The sequence below is a fragment of the Lissotriton vulgaris genome, chromosome 6 (genome assembly GCF_964263255.1).
Source record: "Lissotriton vulgaris chromosome 6, aLisVul1.2, whole genome shotgun sequence".
NCBI classification, from domain to species: Eukaryota; Metazoa; Chordata; class Amphibia; order Caudata; family Salamandridae; genus Lissotriton; species Lissotriton vulgaris.
In genome coordinates this window covers 1,009,984,048-1,010,004,588 of record NC_141694.1, presented here as the reverse complement: position 1 = coordinate 1,010,004,588, position 20,541 = coordinate 1,009,984,048, and the positions used below count along the sequence as shown (strand labels likewise).

The window sequence follows — 20,541 nt, the reverse complement described above, 5'->3', positions numbered from 1 at the left end:
AGACTTGGGGGGCAGTAAGATGGGCCAAGCGAGCTGGCTGAGCGGGTCCCCATCAATGTCCGAGGTATATGTGGCGGAGGGTTGCGGGGGACAGTGGAAGGTGTCCTCCAGGGCATGATGCAGAGGGTGGAAGCTGTCCGGAAGCAGCAAATAGAGGGGTGGAATGCCACAGCATCCTTTTAGCCAATAAGTCAGTATCACCGACATGATGGCGACGACAACTCCAAGTCTATGGACTCAGTCGCCAACAATGTTCAACTAGAAAGTGACCATGGGTCTCAGGGAACAGACTTAGTGGCACCATGGCGGAAAGGGGATGCAGTCTGCGTTGAGGCCTGTACAAAGACATCAAGTCAGCTATACATAAATCAAGACTGAATTCGAATAGTGTGACCAACGTGACCGCAGTGGAGGCATTTGGCAGCGGTCAGCGCAGACCAGAGGCGGTTCAGCGCGCTCCTCCTGGAACTCTAACACACGACGTTGACAGGACATTTGGGGTGACTTATGGTTGACGGAGGCAAAAGCACCAGAGCCGAGCGGGTGTTTAGTCAGAGACAATGACATGTCCTGCCTGGTACGGACTGGATTGGATTGGTGTGAGGCCGGCTGGACAGCAGTGTAAGCCGATGGCGTAGTTATCAAGGGCCCACAGACATGTGGGTTTGGGATGCAAGGCACACACTTGGTGTCACCATGTCGAAGGGAGCACAGTGTTAATGTGCGTACTCGGATAATGTATGATCAAGACTCAGTCCTAAATATGTGACCTACTCACCCACAGCGTAGGCCGGAGGCAGCGGTCAGAAAGGGCTCACAGCCACGTGTTGTAGTCTTGCGATGCACAGAGTTACTGACACCAGGACAGTTGTCGGTAGTGTTCGATCACCTTGGTAATGATGATCCTTTTACCTTCCATACTGACATGCGTCATACGCTTACACCTCTCCTTGCGTGCAATGATATGTACTCTCCCATTGACAAATCAAGACTCAGTCCCACATGTGTGGATGACTCGAACGCAGCATGGCCAGAGGGCAGTAGTCCACGTGGGCCCACGGACACCTGTGGATGAACTGCTATGCACAGACTTGGTGGCATCGATGGGAGTATAGTGAGATAACATCTGCCATAAGTGATGTTCTCTGCCATAGTGTAATCAAGGCTCCATTCCAAATGTGTGACCTACTTTTCCGCTGTGCATGCAGGTGGAGTACCTCAATGAGAATGGAGTACAGCAGGCCGGTGTCGGGGAGGCCATGATGGTGTTAGGATGCTGCCAGATTTGCGGCCCTCTGGCTTGGAGCTTGCACCGGCACGTGGTGGGCCCTCATCGACACACACCGGTGTCGGGAGGTGTGCATTGAGGCCTGGGTGCACCGGGCCAGGCAGGACAAGTACGTGGCCCTGCGTCCCGGGGTGCAGCAGGCACACAGGAATGCATGGCAACGGCCTTGTGGCGGGGTGAGGGGCGCCTCCCTAGCAGAGTCGTTGGGCATTCCGGAAGAGGACCACGCCCAGAGCTACGTGCTTTTTATTCACACTCCTATGCGTACACCGGGCCAGCCCACTCCACTCATCTTTTGTTGATATTGTGTAAGATGAAGTGTCTGTTCTGTACCATTGTCAAAATCAATTGCGTTCTATTATGCAGTTTGCATGGACACTGCAGACCTTAAAGGCAGGAAAAGTGCCCTGGCATTGCATGAATACATCGTCCTTGTTCGCCGCGTTTAATTTAACTGACAAGCAACGTTTACTGTTGATGAAAGATGCATCTTTTTCTGTTACACATTGAAAGGTTGGAACCTTTACCATTTTCGATGGCAGAAGCCAATACTGCAACGTGGCTTATCCACGGGTTAATAACTCTCCCGTTTCCTCTGTTCAAGTTCGAGGGATGTATGAAGTACTTTGCCATTGGTAGATATGAGCCTCTTGGCAGTGCTTATCTCCATGAAGCTTGGTTGCTTCCTTTTACCTATGCCTTAGGGAGGGAAAGGAAGTTTATTTGAATGGTGAAGATTGCACGTGAACACCGGATCACTCGATGTGTAAACATATCCAATTGCTCCTGTAATCAGAATGAGCCGAATTTGGCTTGTATTTTAAAAGGTACACCAGTGCCTGCTATCGCACCCACATTCACATTACTGGCAAACAGGGGTTATTTACTTTTAAATAATGAAGATTGTTGTGGGTTAGTAGCGGGAATCGCTTATGTTGTTACCGTCAGTGAAAGGGTGGTTTGCTGTAAAAATGTAATGTATCCTCCTCCGCATGGGAGACTTGATGTTTCCATCTGGCCCAAGATTCCGACCTTGAAAGCAGAGTTCAACAAGATGAGTTGCATAAGAGCTCTATTGTCTCAAAAAGAAGGTGCCCTCACATCTGCTCGTGAAATATTTGTCCTTCACGTGGCTTACACCCGTACAGAAGTGCATGCTTTATTAAATACTGATTTGCTCACTTTTTTAAAGTTGAAAGCAGTGGCCTTGTCACTTCTTTTCAGACTATATTTGGTGTCTTTCCAGCATTTTTTCATTCTATTTTTTCCAGCTTGTTTGGTGGATTTCCCTTACTGCTGGCTCTGGCGTGCTTTTACTGTTTTGCTTGTTTCAAAATGGATGCACATCCTGTGTTAAAAGGAGCGCTATCTCGGCTGGGGCTGCTTCACGCCCGAATTCTTGAGTACTATGGAGCGCTGCCTCTTGCTACATTGAGTGCAGCTTGTGGATTATCGTTTCGATTTTCCTATTTTACATGCGTCCAGCCTGTCTTTCATTATCTGAGTTGCGACTTCGAATGGGCCCTGGATTTGTGTCTCTGCAATACGGTGTCTCTCGATGCGGATTATAATCAATTTATGAGCCCCTTAGTTGCTCATGAATTGCTTTGTTCTGATGGAGGGATTACGGCCTTTCCAGCGATGCATGGAGTACTGGGTCATTGGAATGTGTTCGCAGCGGCGCAAGATTTCTTGGCACGCAGCTTCATTGAAAACCCACCAAGTTGTCCTCTGATGATGCTAGAGGCTCCGGTAATTGAGGAACATGTATGTTCTTTCCCTTTGTTAAATTGGATGTCCGAGTTATTTTCGGATGAGAACAGTGACTTCCAGTTGGACGCTGTTGCTGCATATTTTGCATATTCATTATTGGGATGAGTTATATCTACTGTCTCTCCTCTATGACCGACGCCACTTATTGGACATCGGATATTTTTTTACTTTTTCATCAATATTCTTTTTTGGCCCAGATCTATTGACTTTGCTATGTCCGGAGGTTACATTTTAATTTCTTTTTGACAAATTGAACTGTTGACAGACTATGAGATTTTGGCTTCAAATTTTTTTTTCTCTATCGTTCTAGAAACAAATTGGATACTTATGTTCGGACTATTGTTCTTGAACTCTGCATTCTTAAATGTGCCCCTTATCTTATCTTATCTTATCCGTGCTCTGGTCAAGGGAGGGTGTAATGGAGATAGGCTTTGCCTTCACATTGTGTTAAGCTAGCATGAGCTTATTAGAAGTTTAAACGCCATCTTTCCTTTCTGCTGCTTCTGCACACGGCACATATTGTTATTAGTGCTTTGAGCCTAGTAGACTATTTTGCTTCACACGAGAATAATATAATTTTCCTATAGTATCAGCTTTGCTTGGTAAGCTATGTCTGTACAGTGAGTGCCGAGGCCTTCAAGGTTATTTCAACACAGTAGTTGTTGTTCGGTGTGATCAATGCACATCCTAGACATAACACATGTACAGCTGTGGCCAACTCTGGCTTTTGGCGCGTTTAATAATGCACTGCGCAGAGCATGCACACACACTTGATGAATATTCGCATGCAGAGAGTTGGTGTAGAAGATGATGTGATTCCCTTTCTACTAAGACCAGAGGTATGGGGCCGCCCTGCTAAAACCCAAAGAGACCTTCTTTAGCCTTAATAAAATATACTACCAAGGGAGGGTAAGACTTAGGTGTAATTTAGCCTTCTTCCCTTTAGCATTTTACCATGCTTTCTCCCTTTGTATTTTATGGAATAGTAACTATGCTGATAACCTTGTTGCTTATAATATGTTTGCTTGTATTAGCTAAGATACTGCGCCTGAGAACACGGCATCAGAAATAAATATTTCAAACTTGCACGTGTCCTCATTTACTCCTCATTCTGGACTGGTTTGTTAGTATAACGAAAGAGTGTTCATGTGTTTCACGTGACCTGAGGTGTTCTAAGTTCATGTTCTGGGTTGTCTAATCATTGGGGGTGTGTAAGAACCAATGAGACACTGACTGCTAGTCTGGTGGGGGATTTTGGATACTAAGGTGAGTTTTGGCACACCCTAATTCACTGAGGTTCCTAGTCTCTATACAGTTCTGTGTAGGAGCAGAATCCCTGCGACACTTCGTTATCATATATTTGATTCTGATTTGCTGTATTGCGATTGTATTGCAAATGCACTTCTTTTTCAATAAGCAATAAAGATATTTGAAAAAAAAAGATGCTGCATTCCTGCCCTTTCCCTGTTGTGCAGCGCAACAAGGTGACTTGCTGTGCTGCTCTGAGTGACATTGTCGTAAATGGGTACCTGAGTTTCAAACGTCTTGTTGCTCCAAATGTCAACACTTCAATTCCTTATGAATTGCAAGGAAAATGAGTTGACAAGGAAGCAGCCCTTTCTTAAGATCTGTGAAAAAATATCAATGCTATGTGTATGCTCACGTGGTTACAAAGCTTTGAAATGTTACCAGTTGTCAGCCAGTAGCCATCTGCATAGTGAAAGATGACACTGGAAACTGTCCATGATGTTTAGCTCCTAACATACAAATAAAGGGTGTGGGTATGTGGTGAAGCAGACAGGGAACCCATGGGCTCCTTTCTGTTCCCCTGAAGTCATGTTCGTAAAAATGCTGCTTCTTTTGGCACTGTAACCCCTGTTCTTTTGAAGGCACAAGCTTTATAATATTATCACTTATTCACTCTGATGGTAGCAACTGGTTGAAGTAGAAGCTGGAGGATAGTTCCCACCAAAGCTCGGGGACCAGACAGTCTCCCAGGAGACTTGTTCCTTGTAGACCCTCGAAACTGGGCACAGTATATTTTGCTTTTAATTAATTCCATTGCTAATAGTTGCCCAGTACCAGAATCCTGGAAGGGGCCGAGGTGATCCCGATTTTTAAGAAGGGAGCCAGAGAGGACCCTCCCAACTTCAGACCAATCCGTCTGATTGATGCAATTCAGAAGGTAGTTGGCAGAGTCCTGCTGTAGAGGATCCAATCTTGGGCTGAGGACGAAGACATCCTCTCCCAATATCAGGCGGGATTCAGGGCAAACACGGGAATGGTGGATCATGTCTTTAGGCTTCTTTTGATATATTGGAAAGTTGTTGTGATCGACAGAGGCAGTCTTTATCTTGCTTTTATAGACTTAAGGACTGCCTTTGACCTGGCTCCCAGGAAAAGGTTGTGGCAAATATTAGGAACCAAGGGCATCCCTCCACTAATCCTTAACCTATTGAGGCGGCTTCATGAGGGCAACTATGCACAGGTAATTGGGGGTCCCAAGGTCAGCTGACGGAAAGGATTCCAGTAAACAGGGGAGTACGCCAAGGCTGTGTGATGGTACCCACCCTGTTCTCCTTATACGTGAACAGGGTGGTTAGTTTTTTGCAAGAAGTTCCAGCGGATGCCCCGGTCCTGGCGGGCGATAAGGCACCTACTAACCTGTTTGCGGATGACACATTGCTGATCTCTAAGACACCAGCCGGGCTACAAAAATTACTGGACCGATTTCAATCTTTTTGTAACTCTCGGGGGCTGGTCATAAACACTTCTAAGACCGGGTTTATGACATTTAACCCCCATAAATCGTTCAGAAACAATCTTGCCCTAGATGGGACACACTTGGAGAGAGTCAGTACGTTTGACAATCTCGGTATTCGACTCTCTGAAAAAATGCAATGGAGGTCCCACCTTGACAAAATGCTCTTGAATCATAAACGTGCAGTCGGGCTACTAAGCAAAGAACATTGCTCATCGCAGAGTAGGCCAGTTGCCCCAGCACTCACAGTTTGTGACGCAAAGGCAGTTAGCTCAGCCCTTTATGGAGCCAAGCTATGGGGATTTGACAATGTTGATGAGATTTGCAGGTCAGAGCACAAGTTTTTGAGGGATTTGGTTATGCTACCCCGGAATGTCCCATTAACTCCCTTGATGTATAAGGGTAGGCGTTCATTCGGCGATATTGCTAAACTGCGCCCATTGCTCTTTTGGGCTCACCTTAGGTGGACTACTGAACTCACGAATTAGGCTAAAGCATTTAATGAAGTAATGAGTTTAGACGTCAACCATGGGGTAATTGGATACTTAACGGCAGAAAATTAATGACAACTCTTGGCCTTTAGGACTTCTGGGACCATAAAATCCCCCGAGCAAGGCAGAGCTTAAACGTATCTATTGGGACTGGATTGATACCCAGGAGCTTAGTAACCCAAATGTGGGAAGGCTAACAGACACATTTTTCCAGCACAAACAACGTAGAAACCTTGAACCAGTTTTGGATGTAATCCAGATACCAAGAGACAGGGCGCTTTACATTCAATTTAGACTTGGATCGCTTCCAGTCCACGAATTTAATGCTAAATGGCGCTCCCCAAAACAGACAACAGAAGACTGTCCTTGCTGTAGGGCGCCGAAGGAGATTGTCGCCCATCTCATGTTTGCATGTCCGGCATACGAAATATCAAGGTCTAGATAGCTAAAACCAATCTACAAACAACTAGGTACCCTTGATCATCGCGTTGCTTTACGTATCCTAAAATCTGATGCAAGAACTCTCTTTGTTTGCAGAGTGGCCAAGTTTTAAAGTTGTTCCTGGATAGTTAAGCATGAAGCCATGTAAAGGGCGACTTAATCTCATATCACTAGCCCCATGGAGAATATATCAGAGCACAAGATGAATGACCAAACATTGCTCAAACTAATTCCTATGCACTGTCACTTATATAAGGTATATTGGGTACCGTTCTTTTAATCATACATTTTAACTGTTGTTCATATTTAAAAAGAAATATTTTTATCGCAAGGAAATAATGTGTTATCATGTTGTGACCGAATAGACATCATGTATCTGTCATGTCTTTTATGATAACTTTTATCTGTACAGATTTTATTTTTTATAAAGGATTGTCTGATGCTTTTATGATACTTGTTATCGAAATAAAGCAATTTGACTTGAAAAAATATTATCACTTTGCAACTGGAGAGATGGATGTCGGCTGTCTCTTGCAGACCTTTATCATTGCATTTGCATCTTGTTGAATCACAGCACAAATAACTTTCCAGGTATATGATGCAGCCTAGCCAATCACACATTTGACCCATAAGTTATCTTTTCTCTGCATCAGACATGTACTTCTCCTCCCTGGCTTATGACACATACTTGGTAAAGGAATCGAAGCAGTATGTCTTCTTAATGTTGGGGAAGGGAACCCTCAATCCCGAACTCAGTGGCGAGTGTAGGACGACAGCAGCACACTCATATCGTGATGCGAGGTCCACTGTTGGCACGCTTCCAATACTTTGGCCGTAAAGAATTATACTGTCTGGGCATATTCCATATCTGTAGAGAAAAAAATGTAGGTGCTTAAAGTTATGACTAACAGACAGAGATGCTTATACTCAGGCAAATGTAAGCCTACGGCACTTTGTTCACACATCCATTCTGATCATTTTTAAGTAGAGCCAAGAAAACTGAACTAGTAATAACAAATCTTGTTAAGGAGAGGCTCTGAAACACAGGCTACCGCTATGTCATGCTCAGACATGTTTTCTGCTTTTACAAACAATATTTGATTTTACCATTTAGCTAAAAGTGATCAAAAAAATAGGGACAGTTCTATTGAAAGTAATAGAGTTCATTTTGACAATGACTTTGAGAGCTAATAGTACTATTGCTTGGCACTGGAAGCAATTTGTATGACAGGATTCTAAAAATACTTCAAAAAACAAGGGGAGGTAGAGGAAAAATAGAAAACAGGAGTACCTGTCCTCCACAAGTAAATCTATAACAATCAAGAAGAGTCCCCCTGTTTGGTTAAAATAATACACAATTTTTCTTTCCCCGCTAGATTTTGATGATGTTTATATTTATATACAAGGAAAAGCACTGTGTTTTCCTTAAATAACCCTCACCCACCAGGGTTGCCCCTTGTTGGCACGCTCAATCATCAAGTTCTTCCCATCCGGCTGCGGAACGGGGTGTGCTGCGACCTACGTAGACGTGGGAGCACTTTTAGTTCGTACAATGTGTGGATGAAGTATGGAGGTCTGAGCGGGGGAAAAAAGGTTAAAAATACCTAGACAGTAGGACAAAATCTTTATTGTTACCCCTGTCCGATATAGTTAAAATCTGGGAAGATGGGAACTTGAAGCTAGCAATGTGCCTAGGTTCCACTGGTCAACATGTTTCTAGCCCTAACCCAAGCTATTCTAAAGAAGCAAAGATGAAAAAGGTCCATTGTACCACTCATATATTAGTAATCAATGTGAGGAGATTAGTGAATGTATACAGCATTCATTGGTGTTGGAATCATTGTGGATTGAATATCAACTGTAAAGGAAAGAAAAGGCATAAAGAAAAAGCATCATTATTTTCTAAAAACGACATTATGCGCTAATGACCATATGGTCGATTGATAAAAAAATTGCACCTGTGTGTAGAAAGTGTGATATAATTTTCATTATAAGTGGTGATCACTTCTAGTGCTGTCATACATGAAAATATTGTATTTGACATATAGGACACTCACAAGACATACAAACATGTAATATGAAGGTTGGTGAACAACTAGTAAAAAAACTACATTATCGTTGCTTCTTAATTGAAGCAGGAGACCAAACAAAGGAAAGGGACGTTTGTTGTCACACTCAGAATGAGGAAAATAAATAAAACATGATACCCCGTCAAAAAAGCAGTACTGAGGGCTATGTAGCGTTTAAGCCGAAATACGACAGTTATACTCTAACAATTTCAAACACATCAGTGCCTCAAGGCTACTCCCTCGCTTTAAGGTGAGTGCCCGCCCTTGTTTCCGACGATTGAAAAAAGCCCACAATAGCAGGTTCTTTTAAATCAGAGCTCTGTCAGCGTCGGCGTCCTCGTGCACCAGGATCGTTAGACCGCTTCAAGAACATAGAAACCTTCTCAGGGTTCTCACTGATACTTGGTCCTTTTAAACCAACAAAGAAGAAATTGGCACAGAAGCTGTAATAAAAAAGTGACATCTTTAATAACCTCAAATGAGGGAGACTACGTCACACAGAAGCCTTAGCAAATGAATGAGGCAGTCTAAGGAGTACAGAAAACAGGGGCCTTATATATGCTTAGGGTTACATAGTCAGCATAAGACCAAGGGGGGGTCCTGGCTCATGTAAGCATGCAAAATGCTTAATATGGGCATACAAGATCTGCTTGCTCAACAAAGTGGGAGGAGAGTTACTTCTCCATACAGCAGCAAAAATAGCCTGACACTTATACAAGAGAAGCAGGTGCATTCTACTAGATAGGCCCTTCTGAGCATGTGCAAGGCTCTAAAGAGGGAAACAGCACATGGCTAACTAAAATGGCTGCCAAAATACAAAATGGCTTTCACCTCATGCTAACAAATCCCTTCAATCTTTAACGCGCTGACCTATCAAAATGGCAACCATTGGTGGCAAAACTTCCTGGTATGCCATTGGTGTGGGTGGACCTTTGTTTTGGGGAAGGTACATACGTTATTGAAAAGCGTAATTTCATTTAGTTGTCAGAAAATTACTGTAGGTATAAATATTAAGTTTTTTGTTTAAAAACTGAACATACCAGAAACAATTTTTTTTTATAAATGAATGGGCATAAAGGTTAAAAAAAATTGAGTCTTAGGTCACAATGATGTATTTATGTGTAAAAACGTTATGCCACCTGATGTTAAAAGGTTGGTCATTTTGGGATAACCCAAAGGCAAGACATGTTACAAAAGTTGTCCTCCAAATGGGCCCGTTTGAAGTATGGGATGAAAGATTAAAAGTATGTGTGAAAACACAAATGTGATGACAGATTCTTTTTGGACATGGCGTACGTGGTTGATGAAAAAGAAAGAAACCAATTGGGGTGGATGGTTTAAGCATGTATACAAAAAAGGTGAGGTTATACTACCCTCAGTTTTTAGGTTTTTTTTTTCATTGATTAGTTCTTTCAGTTTGACTTATGCATACTAGCACCCTGTTGCAGATTGTCAAGCTATTTTGTGACTATCTATATTTGAAGGGATCAGTTACTTAGTGAAACTACCTGTAGGGATGTTTTTGTTGAGATCAAAAATTTGCATTTTAAGGCGAAATACCCATCATTGTTCTTTTTTTAAAAGGTGAGATTTTTGCTGTATCTGCTCCAGCATGACCCAATTGAAGTCATTAGTCGTGTGATTATGTTCAATGTAATGAGATAACATTTCCGTTGTAGATCGTCTGCAACGTAAGTTGCTGCAATGTTCATCTATTTTCACTTTTCTCTTTCTAGTGGTCATGCCAATGTAACGTAAATTGCATGGGCAGGTTATCATTTAGACCTCATAGTCTGTATTGCAGTTTGTGAAATGTCTCAGATCCCAGGTGGTATTGTTATCAAATTTGATAGTGTGTGTTGCTTTAGTTAGGGGGCATACACTGCAGTTCCCACAAGGATGGTGTCCCTGCACTGGAAAAAGACATGTTTGAGTTTCCTTCATACTGTTGGTGTTAGGCCGTGGATGTACAAGGATGTCTCTGAGACTTCGCTCTCTTTTGTGTGAGAACATAGGTTTCAGGAACTGGAGGGTGCCACTGTTGAGGATGCACCTGTGTTTATTGATGATTTTACTTATCTGATTTGAGGCTGTATCATAGGTCGTAATACAGATTGGGCATTGCTCCTGTTTTTTAGAGGGGAGTGTCTCTCTGTGATTATTCCTTGCCCTTTTCATTGCCTTTAAAAATTATTCCTTTTGGATAGTTCACTGCTTCCAGTTTTGATGATAAAACTTCAGCTTATTTCTTATATCTTGCAGGTCAGAGTTGTTGCGTCTGATTCTTAAGAATTGTCTGAATGGTAGGTTTTCCTTCAAGTGTCTTGGGTGGAAGCTTTTTACTATTTGTACATTAACCTGTTTGTATGTCTTGTGAGTGTCTTATATGTCAAATATGATATTTTAACGTATGACAGCACTAGAAGGAATCACCACTTATACTTAAAAATATATCACGTTTTCTCCACACAGGTGCAATATTTTGTATCAATTGGGCATATGGTCATGAACTCATAATGTTGTTTTTAGAAAATAATAATGCTTTTTCTTTATGCCTTTTATTTCCTTTACAGTTGATATTCAATCCATGATGATTCCAACACCAATGGGTGCTGTATACATTCATTATTCTCTTCACATTGATTACTAATATATGAGTGGTACAAGGATTTCTTTTGGTCCTGAAAAATAGCCTTAGGGTAGGGCTAGAAACATGTTGACCAGTGGAACCTAGGCACATTGCTAGCCTCATGTTCGCATCTATCCAGCTTTTAACTAGGGTAGATGGCGCTAACGATCTTTTACTTTACATGGCAGATTCCACCTCAGCTTCCTCTAGGGCATTCACCTACAGGAATGTGGACAACTTTCGGGCCTGAATGTCAACAAAACCAAAACCCACTTGTTCCCTGTGTCTCATGGGAATTCCTCAACCATAGGAGCTCCCTGCAGCTTTTACTGGGCCCAGACCGCAGTCCGTTACCTGGGGATACAGATATTCCACTCCCTTGAGGACCTACGGGATGGTAATCTTGGGAAAACACTCTGTTTTTGGCACTCTTTACAACTACCGATTATGGCCTGAGTCTCTCTGTCCAAATTGGTCATGTTACCACACCTGTTAAAATTTTGTATCAACCTTCTGGTTCCAGTGCCTTCATACTGGTTCTGCCAACTAGATACTCTGATACAGGAGTTGATATGGGATAAGGGTCGAAAGAGGGTGCCTTTAGGAAACCCACAGAACCCTGTGGCTGTGGGAGGTTTGGGAGCACCAAACTTTGAGCTATACTTCTTAGCCATTCAGATAACGTGGATTGCACAATGGCTGTATGGGCTGAGACAAGAGGAGATAGAACCAGTGCTGGCTAAACTGCTTAACCCGGCAGTTGACTTCCCACACGGACTTTATTGTTGGCTACTGCATTAAGTGCTGGAGGTGTTGCGTTTACACAACTTCTCCCCCGAGGAAATAGGTCTTTCTAGTAGAGTGAGCGGTGAAAAGTAGAAATCATTTGTTATCATCCAAATACAGTTCAACCAATGTGGCTACACATTAATCCACTTGACTCCTTGATTGAGTTTAGTAAGCTTAGTTATAAATTTAGAAACAAGTCAATGTAAATCAGTCCCAGCCAAATCATATAAAAGTACAAAAAGATCAGAGTAAGTCCAAATCTCCTTAAGGAGATGTACCCTATATAGCACAAAACAAATGACTAACTCTAAGGCAATGACACAATCAACCAAAAATAAGAAATGAAGATTATAGTGCATCAAATGATTCTCTTTAACAAATATAAGTTACCTTACTCTCCTAGCACTAACCTAATAGGGCGACCCTAAACTAAAAGCATATGAATTGAAAGAAGAAGGAAGGTGTCAGCCATCGAAGTCTTCAGTAGAAACATTCTGACGATGGGTCAAGTAGCTTAAAGCTACTCAAGAAAAGCATAGGTCTGCTCTCCTACGAACGCTAAAAGGGAATGTTCTCCTTAACTAACAGCACATAATATTATTAGCCACCAACGTGACACTCTCACACGACTTTTCCTTGGAAATTTCCATAGCTCTGGTACAGCTGGATACTTTCCGTATCTTTCACAGACAGTGTTAGACTTGGCTTTTTCAGTGGGTTTACCACCAGACTTTTTTTCTATTTGGCCTCCTGTGTTTGACCCTGTTTCGTTGTGCCACCCACACAAGCAGCCCTTCAATGGGTTCTGAGACCTGCTACTGCAGTGTCTGGGTGCAGGTGTGACCTGCAACCTGGCAAGTGCACCCAGTTGCCAGGCCATAACCTTCCCTTTTCTTACATGTAAGACACGCCTAAGGTAGGCCCAAGGCACCCCCTGTGGGCAGGGTGCAGTGTATGTGACAGGTAGGACATGTCCTGGTGTATGTGACACGTCCTTTTTCACTATTGAAAGACTCCCTGTCCCATAGGATAGAAGGGGAGTTTACTTATAACATCTTATGATGCCCATTGGGACAAGATAGAAAAATTGAGTTTTGTATGCCCGAACTCTATTAGTAAAGATTATTTTTATGTGTTCTGTGTTTGAAAATACCACTTTTAGAAAGTAGGTGTTTTCTTGCTTAGCCATCCTATGTGCCTCTGCTGGTTTGTGTATTGACTTTCTTGCTTTGGAGTGACAGGGGCTGGGGATGTGCATTCACTGCAGAGGGGGGGGGGGTTCAATGTGTGTCCAGCCTTTCCTGTATGAGTCAGTGCTAGGCTGAATAGACCTCTGCTGCATTCAGAGTAGTGGGAGTAGTTTCACTGGCACCTAAATAGGCCTGGATTTGGAATTGGCTCTGTCTCCCTTGCACAATGCTGTCTCCACCTCCTGCCAAGAAGCTGGGCCAGAGAGGACAGAGCTGGTTTGGACTGCGCTGACAGACTTTTGCCACACAAGAACTAATGAAAATTTGATATAAATATTGAGGGCCAGACCCCAGAACTTTAGATTACTACTGAACTAAGGAACCTGCTGTAGTGTAGTTCCTATATTCCCAATAGACTCTGTGCATTGGAATAACATAAACGATAGTTTAGACATAGGACTTAGGTTGACTAGGTCTCTATTGAATATGTTAGACTTAATTGTGTGTGCCAGCTAGCTCATAGGTCACTAGAAACTTTCTCGAATACACAAGACGGGATTAGTCTCTGACACCCACATAACATGACAACTTTGTTCCCCTTGAAATAAGGAATATCTCCAGAGTCGCGGAAACAATAGATGGCTATTTCACTCAGTCAATCGTGCATGCTTCGTTTCACCAGAAGTGCAGAGAAAAGTAGAGAGACGGGCGTTTTTAATAAAAAGGTTATTTATTGAGCAGTCTGCTTTCTCATGCAAGAGAAGTGAATTGCTACAATCGTAATACTTGCTATGAAGTAAAGTGCGTACAGTAAAAGGAGTATTATGAAATAATACTGTAAAAGCATTGATATGGTTTCTAAGCCATAAGATACTTAAAATAGATAAAATACATACAATGATAAATAACGACTAAAAGTACTCAACTAGTCATCTAAAATACCCTTACCCCGGTATACCTAACCTAAGCCTAGTACAAGGGAAGATGTAAGTGAGGTGTAGCTTGAGTTAAAGTGTTTCTGCCAAGAATCTATCCAAGAATTCTCTAAGGGTCTAACTAGCTCCGTACCTTGGTTATAGAATGAAGGAGGTCTTGTATCTCTCTCTCAGGACTCGATCTCCCAGTAACCCGCAAGGGTAGCAGGGAAACACTGGAGCTGGATTTCTCGGCAGGAGAAAAGACAGCGTCTCTCTCAGTGCGTCAGCAGGGGGGGCCGGCTTCCTTCGGCACTCGCATACAGCAGGGCGTCGGGCAAGTGGTTAGTCGATCTGCTTCAAAACCACTGTGTGTTTGCTAGGGCAGATGTGGGCATATTTATACCTGGAAGGTGCAGAGTTTGACGTAAGGGTGGACATAATAACGTCACTAAGAACTCGCAGTTCTTTATACACTCCAGAAGTTCTGGGACAAATCAATACTGAAGAAGTGGGAATTCTCTGCAACTGAAGGCTGGTTGTCTTCAAGAACTCGTTGTACTCTAGGAGCTTAGTGGAGGTAGCCATGCCGTATTTGGACTGCATTGGCTGTGTCTAAATATGGTTATGATTCTTATGCCTATATAAGGATATGATAAATTATACCTATATAAGGGCATGAATCTGGAAAATTACACTAGAGCCCTGGATACGTTACAACACCCACTCCACGTAGAATGTCCATCTTTACTAAATACTAAGCAGTTATAATATTTCTAAGCATGTGTTTACAATCCCACCCCAAAAATACATAAAATGCATTTGAAGTGGTTTGTACATGAAAAATGAGTATTGTACTGTACGTTTTCTAAGCAGTGGTATCATTCAAACAATGCATATAGTTTTTACATTTGAAATGATGGCTGAATGAATCACAAAATTATATTTATGAAATGGCTCTTAATACAGAAGAGAAGGTCGAGACCATTTCATCACATATATATATATACAAGGCTGTACATGTACTAGAGGCTAAGTTTAAAAATTGTCTCTAGGTTTCAAAAATAGAAATCTTGTTTTCTAAGAATAGTTCTACATTAAGCAGATTACTCTGTGCCAAAAAGGGGTAAATATTTTGGTACTGAGAAAAAATAATTTCGTTGTAGTAAAATAATAGTTCAAATTTTTTTGAAGTTCTGTTTATCAAAACTGAAGGCCGAAATCAAAGTTCAGGGAACGCTCTGTGCCTGTTTCTCAAGAGTTATTCTCGTTGTTAGGAGAAAACATTAACTCAGATAGGCTGGCAAAGAATTTGTCTACCACAGTAGGTGAAAGTTGGGCCATTTCCGAAAAAGTGAAAATAGTGCATATGTGAGATGCATTACCGTCAGCGTTATCTGGATCAGCAATGTTCACAGAAGGTTGTACCTGTGTGCCGCTTTCATCTCGTACCTCACTGCCACTTAGTCGTAATGGTGAGGTCTCAACGAATGCCGTCATCAGAATTGGTAGCCGCTGGGGACAACACGATGCATGAGCAGTTACCGAACCAAGCAAAGTATCAACATCCATAGGTACTGCTGATGGGAGTGAGAGACAGATGTCTAACACACATTCTTCTTCACAGAGCAGGCATCGTAGAACAGGTAAGATGCAATCTTGCCAGATTGGTCTGAATGATAGAAACCATGTGGTATTCAGATCTCTTAGACAAGCCAAGCCTGTAGTGTAGTTCCTATTTTCCCAATAGGCTCTGAGCATTGGAGTAACATAAACAGCAGTGTAGACGTAGGACTGAGGTGATCTAGGTCTCCACGGACTATGTTAAACTTAATTTAGGTTTGCGCCAGCTTGCTCAGAGGTCACTGGAAACTTTCTTGAATGAATAGGGAGGGATGAACTTCCCTGGCTCAGACAAGAAGGGATTCAGTTTCCGACAACCGCATAAACATGACAACTTTGCTCCCTCAGAATAAGAGTGTATCTCTAGAGTCGTGTGAAAACAATAGACAGCTATTTCCCTCAGTCAATCATGCATACTTAGTTTCACCAGAGTGCGGGGAAATAGGGAGATGGGCGTTTTCAATAAAAGGTGTTATTTATTGAGCAGTCTTCTTTCTCATGCAAGAGAAATGAATTGCCACAATTGCAATACTTATAATAAAGTAAAGTGCGTACAGTAAAAGTAGTATTAGGAAATAATACTGTAAAAGCATTGATAGGGTTTCTTAGCCATATGATACTTTAAAATGGATAAAATATATACGTACATAAATACATTGACTACCATGCTCAACTGGTGCTTCTAACTAAGCCTACCCCGGTGTACCTGACCTAAGCCTTATACTTGGGAAGGGATTAGTAAGTAGCAGTTTGAGTTAGGTTGTTTAAGATTGTTTTGCCAAGAATCTGCATCAAGAATTCTCTTAAGGGTTTAGTCAGCTCTGTATCTTGGTAATAGAATGTGGGAGGTCTGGTATCTCTTTCCTCAGGACTCGATCTCCCAGCCACCCGCAAGAGTGGGCTTGAAACACCGGAGCTGGATTTTCTCGGCTGGAGAAAAAGACAGCGTCTCTCTCAGTGCGTCAAACGGGAGGGGCGGCTTCCGTGGGCACTCGCATCAGCTGGGCTCTCGGGCAAGTAGATGGCCGCTCTGCTCCAAACCACCGTGTGTTTGCTTAAGGCAACTGTTGGTATTTTATACCTGGAAGGTGCCGGGTTTGACGTAAGGTTGGACATACTACCTCACTAAGAACTAACAGTTCTTTCTGGACTTCAGAAGTTCTTGTTCAAATCAAAACAAAAGCAGGGGGGATTTCCCGGGCTGCTGGAGGCTTGGTTTGTTTAAAGAACGCGTTGTGCTTTCTAGGAGTCGATGGGAGTAGCTGTGCTGTGCTTTGGACTACATGGGCTATTACTTGAATATGGATCTGATTCTTATGCCTTTATCAGGATATTATTGATTATAACCTCACAAGGGCATAATTCGGGAATATCGAATTAGGGTCCTAGATATAAACACGACATCCACTTCACGAATTGATGTCCATCATTACTAAAAAACTAAGCAATAGTAAACATTCAACGATGCATGTGTGTTTTCCGACCCACCCTAAAATACATATTTTGCATTTGAAATGGTATAAGGTAAATACACGAAAATGAGTGTTGGTACTGTACGCTTTCAAGCAGTGTCATCATTCAGATAAATGCATATATATCAGCTGAATGAATTGCAAAAATTACACATGAAATGGCTCTGAATACAGAAAAAAAGGTCAAGACCATTCCATCACATATTTATACAAAAATGCAGTATATGTGCTAGAGGCTGAGGTAAAATATTGTCTCTAGTATCCTAAAAATAGAAGCTCTGTTCTCTAAGAATAGTTGTACTTTAAGCAGAGTACCATGTGCCAAAATAAAAAGGTAAATATTTTGAAAAATGGGCAAAAATAATTTCGCTTTCAGGGGAAGAATAGTTCCAAATATTTTCTCTAGCTTTGTTTATCAAAAACTGAAGGCCGAATTCAGAGTTCAGGGAACGCTGTGTGCTCATTGTTTTTATTAAGAGTTATTCTCGTTGACTGGAGAGAACATTATTTCAGACAGACCCGCAAAAAATTGGTCTACAACATCAGGTGAAAGTTCGACCAAGTTCGAAAATACTACAACTGTGCAGTTCTCTGCGTGATTGCTATCATCGATGGTCGGATAAGCAATGCTCACAGAAGCCTGTACCTGTTTGGTGCTGCTTTCCTCTCGTACCTCACCGCCACCTATTCGTAGTGGTGAAGTCTCAACGAATGCCGTCATCAGAATCAGTAGCCGCTGGGGACAACACGATGCATGAGTCGTTACAGGACCTAGCAAAGTATCGATATACATTGGTACTGCAGATTGTAGTGTAAGACAGACGTCCAACACGCATTCTTCTCCGCATAGCAGACATCGAAAAACAGGTATGATGCAATCTTGCCAGATTGGTCTGAATGAAAGAAACCAGGTTGTACTCAGATCTCTTAGCCGGGCCAATCCGAGGACCTTAGTGATACGGTCTCGGTATCGTATTGCTAGGATCGTTTCTTCCATCGTTGCTAGAGTCTTGTCTGTGGATTGGCTTGCCATATCGGTGCAGAAGGAGCAAAAATAAAATTCCTGCCACGAGTCCCAAGATTAAGGGTAGGCCGCCAAAGACAGAATGGACAAAATTCGGGAAGATGCCCAGAACTGTTTCAAAGGGCGCTAACAGTCCCGAAAAAATGGTCTTAAATACATGTGGATGCCACTGTTATCAGACATGTTTAAGATTTGGCTTAGTATTTCTACGAAATGCACGGGGCAATTTGTCGATAAAAGGGAATGTATCTCTGCCGATGTCCTTGCCACTTGCAGATCATACATTTCTTTTGATGACGTTAAAGGCACAGTTGTCTGTAAAAGAATAGACTTAATTCTGCTTAAAGTAACAATTCAAATAGAAGAGATATTCAACCAAGGCCATAACGCAGCCCCCATATCTGGATTGCTGTGTGGATACAATACTTGCATTCAGCAAATGGCCCTGGAAGTTACAGTTGTCAGATAGGCTTTTCCTGGCAGCATGCCACAACAGCTGTGGTCACTTATTAAAACGTAACTGCCGTTAGAAAGTGGTCTAAAAAATGGCTCTATCCGTTTTGCAGGCGTGCCATGCAGGTGACATGAAAGGTTGTTTGAAGACCCTTCGCAGGCTCCATGCAAATTAATACCTTGACAATGAAGTGTACCGCTTAGTGATTTTTTTTACAATTTTTACCACTAAGAAATACCTCCTTGTTCCCTTCACTATAACATCTGTGTGTATAAGGTAAATCCCAGGTTGATTTGATGTATTCTTTACCCAACCTTTCTTACTGGCCTGCAGGTATATACTCTTGGCAGTATTTAAACTGGAAAGTTGTTATCGGAATTGTAATCGTTCCGTGTATTATCCATTCAACGACGGGTCTCTCTGACATTGTCAATGGTAATCTCTCAAGGTTTTCAATGCTCAGAATTGTATAGTCTGCTCCTTTTTGTGCCAAACTGATTTGTTTATCAGTAAGGTTAAAGATACTGAATAATGAAGTTGTGTTGATTAGACGCCATGGTACGTAGCCTGAACGCAGATTTTGCAACGTCCAACCAAGCTGTACAATAGAACATAACTAAGACTGACCATGTTGTAACATTAGTAAGTCCTGCTCTATTATATCAAAAGCAGATGACACTATGATGTCCAGTGAATATATTCTGGAGGACAGAGTCTTTAACCCATTGTCCACAACAGAAAGTGATTTTTCCGAATTTATACGATCAATTTCTCGTATTTTTTCTGCTGTCTCAATTTGCATTACTTTCCAAGCTTAGTTATACGCAGCATATATACCGGCTGCTATGAAACGTTTTTGACACTGTTTGCGTGGTCCAAATATGAAATCACGCAAGTCAGCACCGTCTTTAAGTAAAGTCAAGTGTTGCTTAATTTCAGCCAGTGTGGATTTCTCTAGCCACTCAAGGCATAGTTTCCCTACACTGTATGTTGTAACTATCCCTGGATGTTGTCTCTGGGAGTATCTAGGGTCTGGTCTGGTGATGTTGAACCCCTGTGTTTTGTTCAGGAATCTATCTTGACAGTTATTCGTGTCTGTTGGCCAGATCAACCACTTTTTCCAATCAGGATGTGTTCTGTTTTGGTGTGAAATATGGGATACGTCTATCTCTACATCTGTAGTGCTGTCACCATCAGTTATGGGTTTCAGAATAGACGGTGTATTTAAGGGCCATATGTATCAAGCAAATTAGCATTCGCAAAGGCCTTTGCGAATGCTAATTTGCTAAATGGAATGTATGAAACATTTTTGCAGCAAAATAAGGAATCGCAAAATTTGCCATTCCTTATTTTGCGATTGCACTTAAGGAATCGCAAATTTAGCGATTCCTTAAATGCAATGTATCAAATAAAAATTAATGCAAAAATGCCCATAAGGAATCGCAAATTACCACCAACTTCTAGTTGGTGGTAAATTGCGAATTCTTTTGAAAAAGCAATTTATTTAAAATCCAAAGGTGGCATATGACGCTCATGCATGCCCTTAGGGCATGTATGTGCACCATATGCCCACACATGTCATTTTCAGAGGTGCAGCAGGGTGTTCTTGTGACACCCCAGCAC

General features: G+C 42.1%; 1 protein-coding gene across 1 annotated transcript in view; it reads right to left on the bottom strand.

Annotated features, from left to right (window-relative positions):
* LOC147708349 (alpha/beta hydrolase domain-containing protein 17A-like) overlaps positions 1-20,541 on the bottom strand; it is a 471,490-nt gene that overhangs the window by 166,001 nt on the left and 284,948 nt on the right. Inside the window, exon 3 of the mRNA XM_086925725.1 lies at positions 7,443-7,622. Within this exon, the coding sequence (XP_086781851.1) occupies positions 7,443-7,622 (180 nt within the window). The remainder of the gene's footprint in view (positions 1-7,442; positions 7,623-20,541) is intronic.